At 32.0% G+C, this 15,983-nt stretch overlaps 1 protein-coding gene across 1 annotated transcript; it reads left to right on the forward strand.

Moving 5' to 3' along the window:
• The first annotated feature begins 263 nt into the window (after positions 1-263).
• LOC120184469 (protein LNK1-like) lies at positions 264-5,604 on the forward strand. Its single transcript, XM_039188930.1, has 7 exons — positions 264-903; positions 1,920-2,476; positions 2,685-3,009; positions 3,352-4,059; positions 4,153-4,301; positions 5,226-5,331; positions 5,407-5,604. Exons 2-7 carry the CDS (start codon positions 2,070-2,072, stop codon positions 5,425-5,427), a joined length of 1,716 nt encoding a protein of 571 aa, XP_039044861.1. The 5' UTR covers positions 264-903; positions 1,920-2,069; the 3' UTR covers positions 5,428-5,604.
• Positions 5,605-15,983: the final 10,379 nt, after the last annotated feature.

Raw genomic sequence — 15,983 nt, forward strand, 5'->3', positions numbered from 1 at the left:
CAAAATCAACCCTGTATCGTACCGCGGGGGCTGCGCCCCGCACCCCCAACCCACATAATTTGTAACCCCACAACGAGACTTTCTTTGTAAGGACAGTTGATGTTCGCTGCGTTCGCTTCGCTCACTCCGCTCCATCTCCTGTCCTCTTTACTGGTATATTTATGAGCCATACCTAACACGGAGCCTTCCTTTTACAGTGAAGTTTTACCTTTGTTGTGGAAATAATCTCTTCTTTTTTTGGAGTATTTGATTTTCAGGTGAAAATTATCAGTTTCAGACGAGACTTTGTTCGGAGATCGTTTCTGTTTTATTTATTTTTTTTCTTTGAAACTTATTGTTTTAATTGATTTGTTTAGATTTGGATTTCTTTTAGATATATGTTTTTGTGTGGTTGCCGAGAAAATGCAAGAAATGAACCGGAATTTAATATTTTTAACTAGAAGTTAAGGTAAGTAAACTGACACTTATCGCGCTTACAATTTTTATTACTTTTTTGTGTTAATTAAATTAGAATTTTTATTTTTCTCAATTCTTCTGCGGTTTGGTTGTTGAGGAAAAATATATTGTTGCTAGAATAGATTTGCACATGAAAAATAATTAATTTGAAGATGCTAGATTATTATATATTCAATGCTATAAGAGTTGCAGATTAAAATAATTTAATTTTTGTTTGATTTGTCTTCACAGCCTTTAGATTTTAAACTTAATTATGGTTCAAAAATTTGAGCTGGTTTAATTCTTTCAAGGGCTTTCCTGATCTGTTATAATTACTCTGTTTCTGTGTGGGAAAGCTAAACCAGACATAAATGTCTGCCACAAACATGAAAGCAGATCAAAACATTGGATTTGTGTTAAGTGGTGGAGAAGGATCTTGGAGGAATGTCTGAATTGTGCCTGTTTGAGGTATGTTTCTCGGTTTTTTTAGTGAGTTTATTCAGTTTACTTTCATGTTCTAGTTGTGTGGTGCCACTGTGTCAATAAAGCTTTTTGTGGGATGCAATCATTTCAACTTCTTGATTCAACTTGAGATTTGGTTTTACTTTCAGTTGCTCGCTGGAACTAGATTTCACAGGTCAATAGAACTTATAAGTTGTTTAGTGTGGAATAGAGCCTCTCTTGTTATGATAGTAGTGGAAGTATTTATTGAAAAATCAAGGGTGTGATGAATTTATCATGGAAAAGAAAGAATCTCAAGTACTTTGAAGCTTTCCTTTATTTGACGGTTTTCTGTTGCCTTTTGACTTTGTTTGTGCATTGGTATTTTAGGGTTCATTTTGCTCAGTGTGTTTTTGGAGCAGGCTAGATTTAATTTCTAGTTTGATATTTGTATTCTGTCAATAATGAAGTGGGTATTTTCTTTGTTTATGTGATAAGCACCCATCAATGATTTCACCCCTAAATGGTTTAATTGGTTTAGTTTACGGTGTTTTTCAAGGATTGAACCTATGCTTGTTAGCTGGAGATTAATATAATTTTACCAAATAACAATAGCTTTATACTAATTTCTTCTTGTCAGAGTGTTGTTTCAGATAAGATTTTATTCACTTCAAGGACTAGATTTGCTAATATTTAAATTTTGTATAATACCAATTTTTGGTGCAATAAAGCCATTATCTAGTTCAATGGGATTAACCTTGGGTTGAAGTGTGCTAGTGCACGGGCTTAAGCAGAATGCAACTGTTTTGCCAAAAATTACTTGGGAGTAGAATAAATCTGATTTGCTCGTAATTGGATGGCTTCACATTTCATTTTCAGATTTTCCTTGAGACTCCTTTGTAATCTTAATTTATTTGGTTGCCTTACCATTTTATGGAATATTTGATACATAGTTTCAAAATTATCGAATTTCATATTCTCATTTTAATTTCCTTTGATGAAGAATCACTGATTGATCTAAACTTGAGCAATTCATGTTACAGCTTGTAGATAATCTTTGGGAAGAATTTGGTGCTGGTGATGATCATATAGTGCCACATACTGTTGAATATGGTGCTCAATTCAAAGCTCATGGCGATAGTTGAAAAAAACCACGACATGAAGTGATTGAAGCTACTAGGAATGCTGAGGATATGACTACCTATAGTATTTTGGGGGATAAGGAAAAAGGTTTACATACGTTGACCAGAAACAGAATGATAGAGAAGGGTCTATGGTCTCACAGTCCTGATGGTATGTTTTCCACTTCAGGTGATAATGAATCACTCAAAGAAGTATGTTCAAGTATGTCCAACTATGGTCTAAAAACTGGCAATACGGATTTAGTTGGCAGTGAAGTTTGTGCTGATGATTCTATCATGTGTGACAAATGTGCAACAGAGGACAATAATGTTTACTATTTTCCACTAAATTACATGATGGAAGCTGATGACGATATCAGCTTTTTTAATACTCATCATGAAGACAAAGAAAACAGTGATCTTTTTTATTATGGCTGGGGAGACATTGGCAATTTTGATGATGTTGACAGGATGTTCAGGTAGTTTATACAATCATTTTATTCATTATTATTCATTTTATGCTTTGCTATGTAAAATCCAACATGTAGCTTGAGTAAGACCTCTCCATGTGGGTATCTACAATTTTTCATCTGTAGGTATCCATGTATATGTACCTGCACCTTGTATGTTTGCGCATTATGTTTACAGAGTACTATTAATATTTATCATTTCTTATTTTTCTGGCAGAAGTTGTGATTCGACATTTGGGTTGGGGAGTCTCAGTAATGAAGATGATTTCTGCTGGTTTTCATCTTCACAAGTGACTGAAGGATCTCAAGATGCATTTAAGGCTGATGCTAAACTCAATGGTATACCACAGCATTGTGCAAGTTCTAGACCAGACAATGAAGTTTCTTCAACTATTGATTCCAGCAAGAAAAGTGTACACCCAAGTGACAAAATAGATTCCAGTAATATGAAAGGTGATAACTCTGGTTTTGCTCACTTGTCATATTTAAATGTATCCAATGAAGAATCTGCAAGTAAGGATGAGTTGACTCCCAAGGAGCAGGTTAGTAAAATGCTTCTTGTTTCTTAAAGTTACCTCTATCTATTGATTATGTGTGTGTGTGTGCGTCTTAATTTTTACGCCTAGAACTTGTTTGTCCCCAAAAACTTCACACACTTTTTGTTTCTGAATATAAATTTCATGCTACAACTAATTAATATGAAAAGTAGATTGTGGGACTGTAAATGCAGCCAGCTTATTATTACCATGATTTACATAGATTTCCAATTTAGAGTTGGATAATGATCAACATGTTTTACTCATTAGCTGGTTTCAGAAGAAGATTCTTCTCTTAAGTTTTTCTTGTAATGTTGTTCCCATGTTGAATTTATTGCCAAATTACAGATAAGTCCACCAAAAAAGCAGGTGAAGCAACTGAGTGCATCAGGAGAAAGAAAAGATAAACATCTGAAAAATGGTAGTTCCTTTCACGAATATGGTAACATCAAGCAGTCTACATATGTGAAGAACACCTTTTCTGAGTTGTGCTGTCAATTCTTTTCTCCATCAGGCCTTCAGCAGCACAAACAGAGTGTTGGACCTGATTCTCTGAGTTACGCACGGACAAATATTCCATATATGCATCTCAACGACTTCAGTCCTTTGGATCATATTTTAGAATGTCCAACTCTATCTAGTACCAAATCTGAAAATAATGGTAACCCTTCTTCAACAAACGAGCCATCTTATGCTTCAGATCAGGTGCAGTCTATAGAGAGCTTTACTGGGCCATCATTTGGGGCTTCTGACATTACAATGAATGAGAAGAACGGAAATCTACATTACCCACAAGATACACAAGCCCCACTCAAAAGGAATGTCAAACCTGCAAAAGTGGGCAGTAAAATGGCATTTTATGATCCAGTTACTGTTCAAGAGCAGGTCCATCAATCTGAACAAGATGGTCATAGTGAAGTTCAAGGAGCTAGTGTAGGAAAGCCAGAAGAATTAGATTCTTCAAATGATCAGCTAAGCTCTTGTACGAGTTCTGTATTGGATGAAGTCTCACTAGAAGCATCTGGTTTTTGGATGCTTCAACAGGTCATGGAAAAGGTATAATAGATGGAAAGATTTTGTGATGTGAATGTTCATTTTGGTAATCAATAAACATGGTAATTGACCAAATTAAACTTCTTGGATTTTCAGTTGGACATCAGGACAAAACTGTGCATATGGGATAGTCTCTATCGGTTGGCTAGGAGTGCTGAACAAAGGCATAATTGCACAGATATGAAAGGAGACATCAAAGATGAAAAATATGTAGTTGATTCATTTGTAGCCAAAGAACCTAACAAGTACGTGTTCGTTTGTTGAGCATGAATTTCTTTTTACATTGCACTTTTGCTCAAGTTTGACCATTGAATGGTGATACATAGGGTACATACTGAATTAATGCTGGGGTAGAATATCTGTATCAATCAATCTTTGTTTGTTGAACATGAATTTCTTTGTACATTTGCACTTTTGCTAAATTTAGATCATTGAATGGTGATACATAGGGTACAGACTGAATTAATGATGGGGTAGAATATTTGTATCATTCAATCTTGGTTTCCTAGATGTTAGTGGCAATCCAGCTAGATGTCAGGGACAATCCAGCTAGCTTGTGCCAAAATCAGTATATTAATAAGGCACTCATTATTTTGAACTTTGAATTTTAGACCTATGTTACCTCGACCTAGAAGCGAGTATACTTAATTTTGTCTTGGATATGTGTGGTATAGATTCTTTATACAAGTATTTCAATAAAGATGGAAGTCATTGAATAGCTAAAGACCTCTAGTTTAAAAAAGCAGCCATGTGAGTTATGAACTTATCTATTAGAAAAGAAGCCATGTGAGTTATGAGCTTATCTATTAGAGAAGTGGCCATGTGAGTTATGAGCTTATCTATTAGAGAAGTGGCCATGTGAGTTATGAACCTATCTATTGGAATAGAATTTAATATCAGTCTGTAATATTGAGAATGTTGATTAAGCTCTCCGTTGCCTACAATCCTCCTTTTTGCTACTAGTTTAGTGAAGAAAGAAAGTAATAGAGATGAATGCGGCAATTCCCCCTTTGGTTGTTCTAGACTATTAGACTTGGTGTTACAAATGGAGTGTGATACTTGCTATTCTAAACTATATACTTGTTACATCTCGAGTGTCATGTGCGTAGTTATGTGTTGTATTTCAATCAGTTGTATTTCTTGTAATCATAAATAGTGGGACTTTTCAGATACATTGGATTAATGGATGTGGAAACTGGCACAAACCCTATAGATAGATCCATAGCACACCTACTATTTCACAGGCCTTCAGTCAATACTAAGTCTCACGGAATGGTAAGTCGTCGTTCTTTATGTTGATCTTAAAGAAACTTGATGTTTGATAGCCTCAAAAGCCTTGTTGAATGGCAGATTCATGGATCCATAATGTGATTGCTGGGAATGCATTTGGGGAAGAAGAACCTGATGCGGGTTCGTGTTGGACATGGGTAACTATGAATTCGTTAATATCAGTGTTAACTCCTTGTAAAATATATAAGTTTTACTTGTATTGTCAATCCTTTGTAAATTGATTTATCACCAATACGTCAAAGGCTATTTTCTTTTTCATGCTATATTTTAGCATATTCCAAAATTATCAAAGCACCAGTGGTTAGATTGGTTTGATTGAAAATAACTAGTACGGCGGTGGTTGGATTGGGTCATTTTCTAGAAAATATCCACAATTCCATTAATCAGTTAATGGTGGGCGATTAAAATGAAGTTAAAATGTAACATTAAATATGATTTTGAAGAAAAATATAATAGTTAAGTAACCAAAATAGAATAAAAGTGATAGATATTAAATGTGCAGTTCACCCTATAATTCCCATCAATTAAGCAACATAAAGTGCTACTTGATGTGATTCAATGAAATATTAAGGGTTAAAAATAGGCAAAATGGTCCAGATAATGTGGTTGGGAATATTTTTTCCAGAATAATGTGGTTCCCCGATTATTTCCTCATCTATGGTGATTTCTACAGTACAAGGTCAAAGACTCTAGAAAATATCGGCGTCTTCAGGTAAAAGTAAAGGATACGGGATTGCTTAGAGCCTTCAGGCAAGTTGGCCATGCAAAAGACCCCGTGATTACTCAGTGTCTTCAGTGTAGGGTGGTAGGTTGCCTCCGATTGGGAAATATGTAAGTAATAATGAAAAATATTAATTATTCATTAATAACCAGGTAGGTTGGAGATTGGTGGTTGAACAGAAAATTGTAATAAATATTCGGGATGTTATAAAATGGGGTGTTTTGGTTGAGAATTAGAGAGTAAAGTAGTGGTGAGGAAAGGAGAGAAGAGGCAAAATCTGGAGAAGAATTGAAAGAAATTTTCATCAAATCTATAATCTGTAAGTATTATTTGAATAAAATTTTATTCTTATTCGAATAAAATATCTTTATTTCGGAAAGGTTATTAAAATATTATTTTTAATATGTTGTTGCAGGTAAAAAAGAAATGAGTAAGAAATTCAAAAATGTTTTTTTATAACATCAACTTGTCGGAAGATACTCCCAAATAAGTGTAAAAATATATTATTTAAAGTAATTTCTGATTTATTGTTAGTTACATATTGACTTAATAAATATCAGTTTACGATTTATTTTTATGTAAATATCATTATTATAATTTTAACATTATTGATTTAGTATTTGTAGTAGAAATGTTAAGATAATTAGATGAACATATTTGATTTAGTATTTGTAGTAGAAAAATAATATTTATTATAATGACGAAAAATAATATTTATTATAATGACAAAAAATAATGATACCATTAATAACCCGGGTAGGTTGGTGGTTATTAATTAACCATTAATAATCCCGGTAGGTTGGTGGTTATTAATTATTCATTAATAATCCGGGTAGGTTGGTGGTTGAACGGGAAAATATAATGAATTAGAGAGTAATAAATTCGAAGTACTAATAAGTATTTATAAAAAATATCAAGTAATAAATTTAATCATTATTATAATGTAATCATAGTATTTAATCCGAACATATTTTGATTTATTATTTGTAGTAGAAATTTTTTTATTATAATGAAGAAAAATAATATTTACTATAATGAAAAAAAATAATGGCACCAGTAATTATCCATTAATAACCCGGGTAGGTTGGTTGTTGGTGGTTATTAATTATCCATTAATAACCAGGGTAGGTTGATGGTTGGTGGTTGAACGGGAAAATATAATGAATTAGAGAGTAATAAATTTGAAGTAATAATAAGCAATTATAAAAAATATGAAGTAATAAATTTAATCATTATTATAATGTAATCATACTATTTAATCCGAACATATTTGATTTAGTATTTGTACTAAAATTTTATTATAATATTTATTATAATGACGAAGAATAATATTTATTATAATGACAAAAAATAATAGCACCTTTAATTATTCATTAATAATCCGTGTAGGTTTGTGGTTGGTATTAATTAACCATTAATAACCAGGATAGGTTGGTGGTTAAACAGGAAAGTATAATGAATTAGAGAGTAATAAATTTGAAATAATAATTAGTTATAAAAAATTCGAAGTAATAAATTTAATATTTAGGATAATGTAATCATAGTATTTAAGCATTATTTTTTTTAAAATATTGTTAATATATTTACATTTTTTAAAAATTTAATAATATTTATTATAATTTTGTAAATAATTTACTTTCATTATAATCATAAATTTAATTTATCGCCATTACTATAATTTATTTTAATTTATTCTGAATATCTATATTTTTAAATGTAGAGAAAATGAGTAACAAGTTTTTCATGATTGTCCATTACAATGGACAGATTATGGAAAATGAGGTCGGAGTTATTTTTTAGTCTGAAATACCTATAAATATGATGTTTAAAAAGGGACATCACTTTTGTAGAAATGAATGAGAGGATAGAAAGGAAAATCCGAGCTATAATTGATGGTTCGAGGTACAGGTTTATAGTATGTCTCAATCCAGTCAGATATGCTGCAATACCACTTCAAGAAGATGATGATATTATAACTATGATTGAATTACATGACTCAACAAATATTCCAATTATTGAGTTATTTGTTGAGGTGTGTAATATATCTGATGTGCTTGGAACATCAAGAAATACGGTTGGAACTTCATCTCAAATGGTTTTTGAAAGTCAGATTGATAACCTGACATATAGGTCGATAAATAGCTTTGTGGCGATGTTGAAAAGTGAAAATGAAGTCGGTGGAACATCTGGAGCCGCAGAGTATGACGTTGAAAGCCGCTGAGAAGAAATACTTGATGATTCCAGTGAAGATAAAGAAACTGAGGAATCCCTTTTGGCTGAGGATGACGATATGTTCAATGGTGATGAACCTGATATCAATATTGATGATTATCCGACATCGTATCAACCTAACCCTCACATGCACGAGATAGATTATGATGAGATGAGGGCACTTGAATTCTCGGAGATGTCAAATTTAACTTCAGGCTAAATGATTGAATCGTCCGAAAACTCTGGTGAATTATAAGTTGAGAAACAATACAGAGGGAAAAAAGTTACACTAGCGATTAAAGAGTATTGCATAAAAGGCCATGTAGATTTCAAGGTTGCAGAATCCAACCAGAAAACTCTGTACGCGAAATGTGTTAAATATGGGCCCGAGTGTAAGTGGCTGATTAGAGTGTCCAAAATGCAGAGGCAATATGCTTGGGTCATCACAAGGTACAATGGTCCACACACATGTTTGCAAAACTCTATCGAACAAGACCACCGACTACTAGACTCCGATGTAATATGTCAATATGTGAAGGTGTTGGTTGAACAAAATCCAAGGATCCCTTGCTTGGTGTTAGTTGCATCTATTCGAGACCAGTTCAGATACAATGTAAAATACAAACTCGTTTGGCATGCGAATGAGAAGGCAAGGAGGTTGATATATGGCGATTGGGATACATCATACAATGAGGTACCTGATTTGTTACAAGCTATGAAATAATCCTGGAACCATCGTGAAATCTCAGATCATGCCTGCATACAATCGAAAAGGTCAACTTGTTCAAGGGAAGAGAATATTCCATAGACTCTTATGGGCATTCAAGTCATGCATATAAAGTTTTACATTTTGCAAAGTATGGTCCAAGTAGATGGTACATGGTTATATGGTCAATATAAACATATATTATTGGTAGCAGTTGCACAGGATGGTCAAAGAAATATCTTCCCAATTGCATTCGCCATCATTGAAAGAGAGACGACAGAGGCTTGGGATTTCTTTCTGACTAATCTACGTAAGTATATTGTCCGAGAAGATGGAATTTCCTTGATATCCGATCGAGGAACATGCCTTTTGGTAGCAATTGAAGGACCGAGAAGTCGTTGGACACCTCCGCACGCATATCCCACATATTGTATCCTCTATATTGGTAAGAATTGTATTGAGAAGTTTCATAACGGCCGCATTCGTATGGAGATAGTCAACATGGGTAAGTTTTATTTTCAACATTTGTACCCATTTATGTGTTATAAATTGACGTTAACACAATATATATTATAAAACAGGATATGAACACCAACCAAATTTTTATAAGAGACTGGAGGATTTGAAGGTCACAGATGAGAACATTTGGAAGTAGGCATCGAAAATCGAGTGGGAAAAGTGGTCGCAAGCATGCGATGGTGGTCAGTGATACGGACACATGACAACAAACCTTGTTGAGGCCATTAATTCAGTACTAAAAGGTATACACTATATCCCAATAGCGAGTGTGGTGAAAGAGACATACTTTAAGTTGGCTAAAGTTTGGTCTCATAAAGGGAAAGCAATCGAGTGTATGGTAAATCGAGGTAAAATCTGGGCTCCGACAGTGGTAAAAGCAATGGAAGTAAATGAGCGATTAGCAACTCAATGTTTTTCATGACTTCGATCGAATTGTACATATTTTTATTGTCATCACATGCATACGTCGCAATGAATGAGAGGAGCGAGAAATATTTACAGTTAATTTCTGACAAAGATGGTGTGATTGTGACCGCTTTCAGGCGTGGAGATATTTGTGTGCTCATACAATCGTTGCATGTATGTATACTGGAATAATTCATACACTTATGTTGATGAGTGCTTTCACCTACAGATGATATTAAATATATACAGCCATGAGTTCAGAACAATCCCAAATGAATCATATTGGCTGGAACAACATCATGATGAATAGTTGCCAAATCCACTGCTTCGTAAAAGTACAATGGGTCAACCTGAGTCTACTTGTATTCATACCAGTATGGATATCCATATTAGAGATAAATGTCAACCGAAGATATGTGGATTATGTAAAGGTGAATGTCATTCGAAAAGAAATTATCCAAACCTTCCATGGAACATGCCTCACTAGTAATCTTATTTCTATTTTAACGAATAATTGAATTTCTTGCCTATTTGTATTTCAATGAATGTTTAAGTTTTATATATTTTTTTGCATTAATATTATGAATATTTTTTGACGCTATATTTTAATGAATGTTATTAATATCAATAGTTGCATTAATGTGATTAATATCAATATTTGAATTAATATGATTGATATTTGTTGACGCTATATTTTAATGAATATGAGTAATATCAATAGTTGAATGAATGTGAATAATATCAATAGTTGAATTAATGTGATTAATATCAATATTTGAATTAATATGATGGATATTTGTTTACGCTATATTTTAATGAATGTGATTAATATCAATAGTTTAATAAATGTGATTAATATCAATATTTGAATGAATGTGATGAATATTAATTCAACTTAAATTTTTAAAATTCAAACATATAAAGCGTTTACAACTCCTGTCGCTGTCGGGGTGTTGTTGAATAATAATGCTGAGGTGCACGTCGGTTTTGTTGTGGTCGTTGCGGTTGTTCAGGAGTTTGTTCATCATAACCAACCTGATCATTCACCGAGGGCATATGATTCAGTGTTGTAAATACATGCCCATCACCACTCTGCTCTCCCACATGAGGAAAAATACTCGTATTTGACATCATAGATGTAATCTGATCAAAATCATATGTTGCTCCAAACATGGGAGAGAACATGGGTGATTGATAGGAATAAGCTGAGGAGTGTAGGCCGTAACACCTGAATCACCAAACACTTGATGAAATAATCATGTACCGCCAAAAGATTCTGGTGGGATAGTTTCCATTGCCGCTTGTTCTGCTCCATGGTGAGATGAACTCCCACTTCCACTCCGTCTTGGTTTCTCGGCTTTACTAAAATTTTTCTTACACTGTATAAAATGTCGTCTTTTTCTGTTCGTTTTCAAGAATGACTTTCCATGTTCCCAATAATAATTCAGGTAATCCTAATTTTGGAAGTCAAAGTCATCTGCTTGTATGGGAGTGAGCGCTGGCAAGTATGAAACCATGTTGTTCAAATGATTGATATAGTTGGCATGCCTCACAGCCCAATCCTCACCGTGCCTAACCACCCATCTAATCTATAGAGAGCGTCATGATTCTCTGGAATTCGCAGAATAGGTTGGTGAAAATCAAACTGTCTCAACACTCTATCGGAAAATTGGAACTCAACAAAAGTGACATGGATCAATGGTGTAACAACACACCAATATTTACAACCCTCCCAGACATGTTGCGGCATACACAACATAAATTTCTCTATCATCGTACGATCTCCAAATAAACTATAAAACAAAATAATATAGTTATTAATTAATTAAATAATTATAAAATTCAACTAAATAAATAAACAATATTAGAAACTAAATAAAAATAAAATTCGCTAATTAATTATATATATATCTCAACTTTGCATTTGATGTCCATCTTAAATCTAAGCTATTTCACATTATTGTGAGACAACCATATTCCTTCTATTTTATGCCTCCATCTGTATACTAATTAAAATAAATTTCATTAATTATTTTTCTGATACAAAAATATTCGTTAATTAATTTAAGATAAAATATTTTAAATCAAAATATTACCTTCTTGCAAGAGGAAAGTCAACTGCAATTTGACTAATCGGTGTTAACCATGAAAGTCTGTGCTAGGCCCATGATTGTAATAACATCATACATCCACCGATTTCCATTGTACACGAATCATTTACAAGTAATGACACCTTGCACATCTCACGACACAAGAACGCCAATATTACTGATCCCTAACTATACTGACGGGTATTCAAAAAGTTACCCAAAAACGGAAGATATTGTATATGAACAGGATTACCGGATTTATCCGGCATCAAGACTCCCCTAATCAACCGTAATATATATGATCGAGTTGCATATATAATGTCTTGCTAAGTACTATAACGACCGAGTTTAAACTCATTCGTCAACCATGATAATCTCCTTTTGTAAATGTTTTTTCTGGCACCTTCCCAAGGTATGCCCCACATATTTCTAACACGTCCTGATCATTTTTTCCCACCACTCCTATTCCATTTGTAGGGACCCCGAATTATAAAGCCATATCCTCCAAAGTGATCGTACATTCACCACACGGAAGATGAAATGTATGAGTTTCTAGTTTCCACCATTCAATTAATGCACTGATCAAACCAGGGACCAACCTATATTCTCTTACAAATGTTACATCATAAAAGCCCACCATTTACAAATTCTGGACAATACGTTCATCTGGCTTCCCACAAGTGTTCACTCGACTACGAAGGACTCGTTATTCGTTATCTTGCAATTCGTTAATATATGGAATTAGAATTAATTCATCGTTCTCAAATAAAATATATTATTCGGTCATAATACCAGTGCTCCCAAATAACTAGAAATGTTAAATCAATAAAAAACCAAAATTAAAATAAATAGTCTCATAATTTATATTACTCAATAAAAAAAGAAAAATTATAATTTGAACTAAACTTACCAAGCTACTCAAATACAACTTAATATGTAAAATCAAAATAAATAGTTTAATATTTATAATTTAAATTAAAAACCAAAATTATACTAAAATACATGAAAATATAAATTAAACTTACCAAATCACTTGGATACAATTTAATCTCTAAAATCAAAATAAATAGTATAATTACTTTATATTTACAATAAAACCCTAAACCCTAAACAATATATTTTTCACTAAACTTACCAAACCACTCAAATACGATTTAATCCCTAAAATAAAAATAATTAGTCTCATAATTTATATTACTCAATAAAAAATTAAAAAAATAATTTAAACTAAACTTATCAAACTACTCAAATACAACTTAAAATTTAAAATCAAAATAAATAGAATAATAATTTTAATTCAAATTAAAAACCAAAATTATATATTAAAAATAACATGAAAATATAAATTAAACTTACTTGTTTCCACTCAAATACAATTTAATATGTAAAATAAAAATAAATAGTCTAATTGATTTATATTTATGATAAAAACCCTAAACACTAAATAATATATTTAATCCCTAAAATAAAAATAATTAGTCTCATAATTTATATTACTCAATAAAAAATAAAAAATATAATTTAAACTAAACTTACCAAACTACTCAAATACAACTTAATATGTAAAATCAAAATAAATAGTCTAATAATTATTATTTAAAAATAAAAATAAAAATTACACTAAAAATTACATGAAAATTTAAATTAAACTTATCAAACAACGCAAATATAGTTCAATCGGTAAAATCAAAATAAATTATCTAATTCTAAAATAAAAAAATAAAACAATAAAATTTACATTAAACTTACCAAAAAAATTCAAATTTTTTCTTCCTTTGTTTGAACTTTTTTTATCTCCTTTTTTCTCCCTACTTTCTCTCGACCATGCAAGATTTCTTCTCTTCTTTTCTTAATTCCACCCTTCTTCCTGAACTCCCCCTATTTATAAATCCCACCCATGCATTGAATTATTGGTGCATAATAATGGCACCATTATTAGTGCCTAATAATGGCACCATGATTTGGGTGCAGTAGCAGCAGTCATCCTCCAGACTTCGCGTGTTCCCATGTAGCAGGCCTGAAGATGTCGCGTAGTCCCGGGGTATTTTTCATGTTGAACGTTGGCCTGAAGACGCTGAGTAATCACGAGGTCCTTTGCATGGCCAACTTACCTGAAGACGTCAAGCAATCTCGTATCCTTTATTTTTGCCTGAAGACGCCGAGATTTCCTAGAGCCTTTGGCCTTGTACTGTAGAAATAGTCCTATATGGGGAATTAATCGGGGAACCACATTATTCTGGGGGGAAAATCTTCCCAACCACATTATTTGGGCCATTATGTTTGTGTTTTGTTCACATTTCTTCACAAAATTTAGAAGACATAACATATTTTCGTTTTTATTTTTATTTAATTAAGATATGTTTACTTTCATTTTTATTTAATTAATATGTGGTTATCACGGGTTAACTGTCGTTAACAGTTAATAGATTAGGAGACGTGTTATTTTGGTTATAATCACACATTTGGTCATTGTTACTTACATATTCTCTCAATTTAGTCATATTTTAACCTCGATAAGAGGGTGACACGTCTTGCAAGAAAGAAAACAAATCAAAACAAATTGGGTTTAAAGGGATTTGAACCTAAGTCTTTATGAAAATTAAGTATGTGCTCGACTATTGAGTCAAAACCAATGTTTGGTCTATAATAGACAACATAATATATATTTTTTGTATTTTAATGTATAAGTATTTAACCTAAATTCATAATATTTTTTATATATTTACTTTAAGAAATATTGTTTATATTAACTTGTTAAATATATTTTATAATTAATTTCAGTTAAAAATATTTTATTTTTATTTAATTTAAAAATAAATAATTTTCTTTTATAAACTTTTAACAATATATATTTTATTATTATTTTATTTTTAAATTATTAAATATTTTTTATTTTACATTATATTGTTTTTTTTAAACCAAGCATTGATCTTGTCTCAATGGTTGGGTACATACTTGGTTTTTTCAAGTAGTTTGATTGAACAATTAAATTTATTTTAATTTATTAAAAGTATGATTAAATTGAGAGAATATATAAATAACAGGGACCAAATGTGTGATTATATCAAAATATTTAATTGTCACGTCACCTAATATGTCAACTGTTAACGATAGTTATCTCGTAGGGATCACATCTTAATCAAATAAAAACGAAAGTGATCATATATTATGTTTTTTTGAAATCAATGAGGAAAAGTGGACAAAATACAAACATGAATGATATATCGTATAATTAACCCAAATATTAATCCAAGCATAAATTCATACTAATATTCTATAGCCAACCAGACAAAAAGAAAACTAGCCCATTCCTCAAAGTAAGAAAAGTGATAATAATGCCCACAATATATCGTAGCAGAGAGCTTCTGATGCTTGAAGTTCAACAAATGCTCCGAAATGAAGACTATTTGAGAAAACTACCCAAAACCACACCATAAGTTGGCAAGAACACCATATCGTAATGATTAGGGAGAAATATAACTTTCTAGTTACTTGCAACCAGACGAATATGAGAAACTCAAAAACGGTTAAGCATCAACAGAACTGAAGGAAAGGCACCTCTCCTATCATGCAGTAATGTACACGGTGGTCAAAAGTCCAACACCAATCATAAAACTATAACGCTGACAGAAAGAATGCAGTTAAAGGAACTCGACTTTAACACGAACCAAACGATTTTAATTGTTAAGAGATTTGTTGTCATCTCTTGAGATTTGACTTTAAGTATCGCATATGTCAGAAATACAAGTCTTTATTGTCAAAAAATTAAATATGTAAACATATATTACCTTTTGCGTAAACATATAGTTCCAAACCCGCCCCTTCTCCAAATCAATAAAGCAAAAAGACTTAGTACAGCTATAAGCAATTCCTCATTTAAAAAAAAAAAATAAGACCACATATTTGTAAGCTATCACAAATCTGAAAGCAACAAGACCTTACAAATGATACAGCTAACTGAACATAATTAAAGGAAAATGCATAA

This window comes from Hibiscus syriacus, unplaced genomic scaffold (assembly GCF_006381635.1).
Source record: "Hibiscus syriacus cultivar Baekdansim isolate YM2019G1 unplaced genomic scaffold, ASM638163v2 tig00112910_pilon, whole genome shotgun sequence".
In the NCBI taxonomy this organism is placed as follows: domain Eukaryota; kingdom Viridiplantae; phylum Streptophyta; class Magnoliopsida; order Malvales; family Malvaceae; genus Hibiscus; species Hibiscus syriacus.

Coding starts and splice junctions, on each gene's coding strand:
- LOC120184469 (XM_039188930.1), top strand. CDS start 2,070: ATGACTACCTATAGTATTTTGGGGGATAAGGAAAAAGGTTTACATACG. Junction 4,060..4,152: donor TTCAACAGGTCATGGAAAAG/GTATAATAGATG, acceptor TTGGATTTTCAG/TTGGACATCAGGACAAAACT. Junction 5,332..5,406: donor ATACTAAGTCTCACGGAATG/GTAAGTCGTCGT, acceptor GTTGAATGGCAG/ATTCATGGATCCATAATGTG.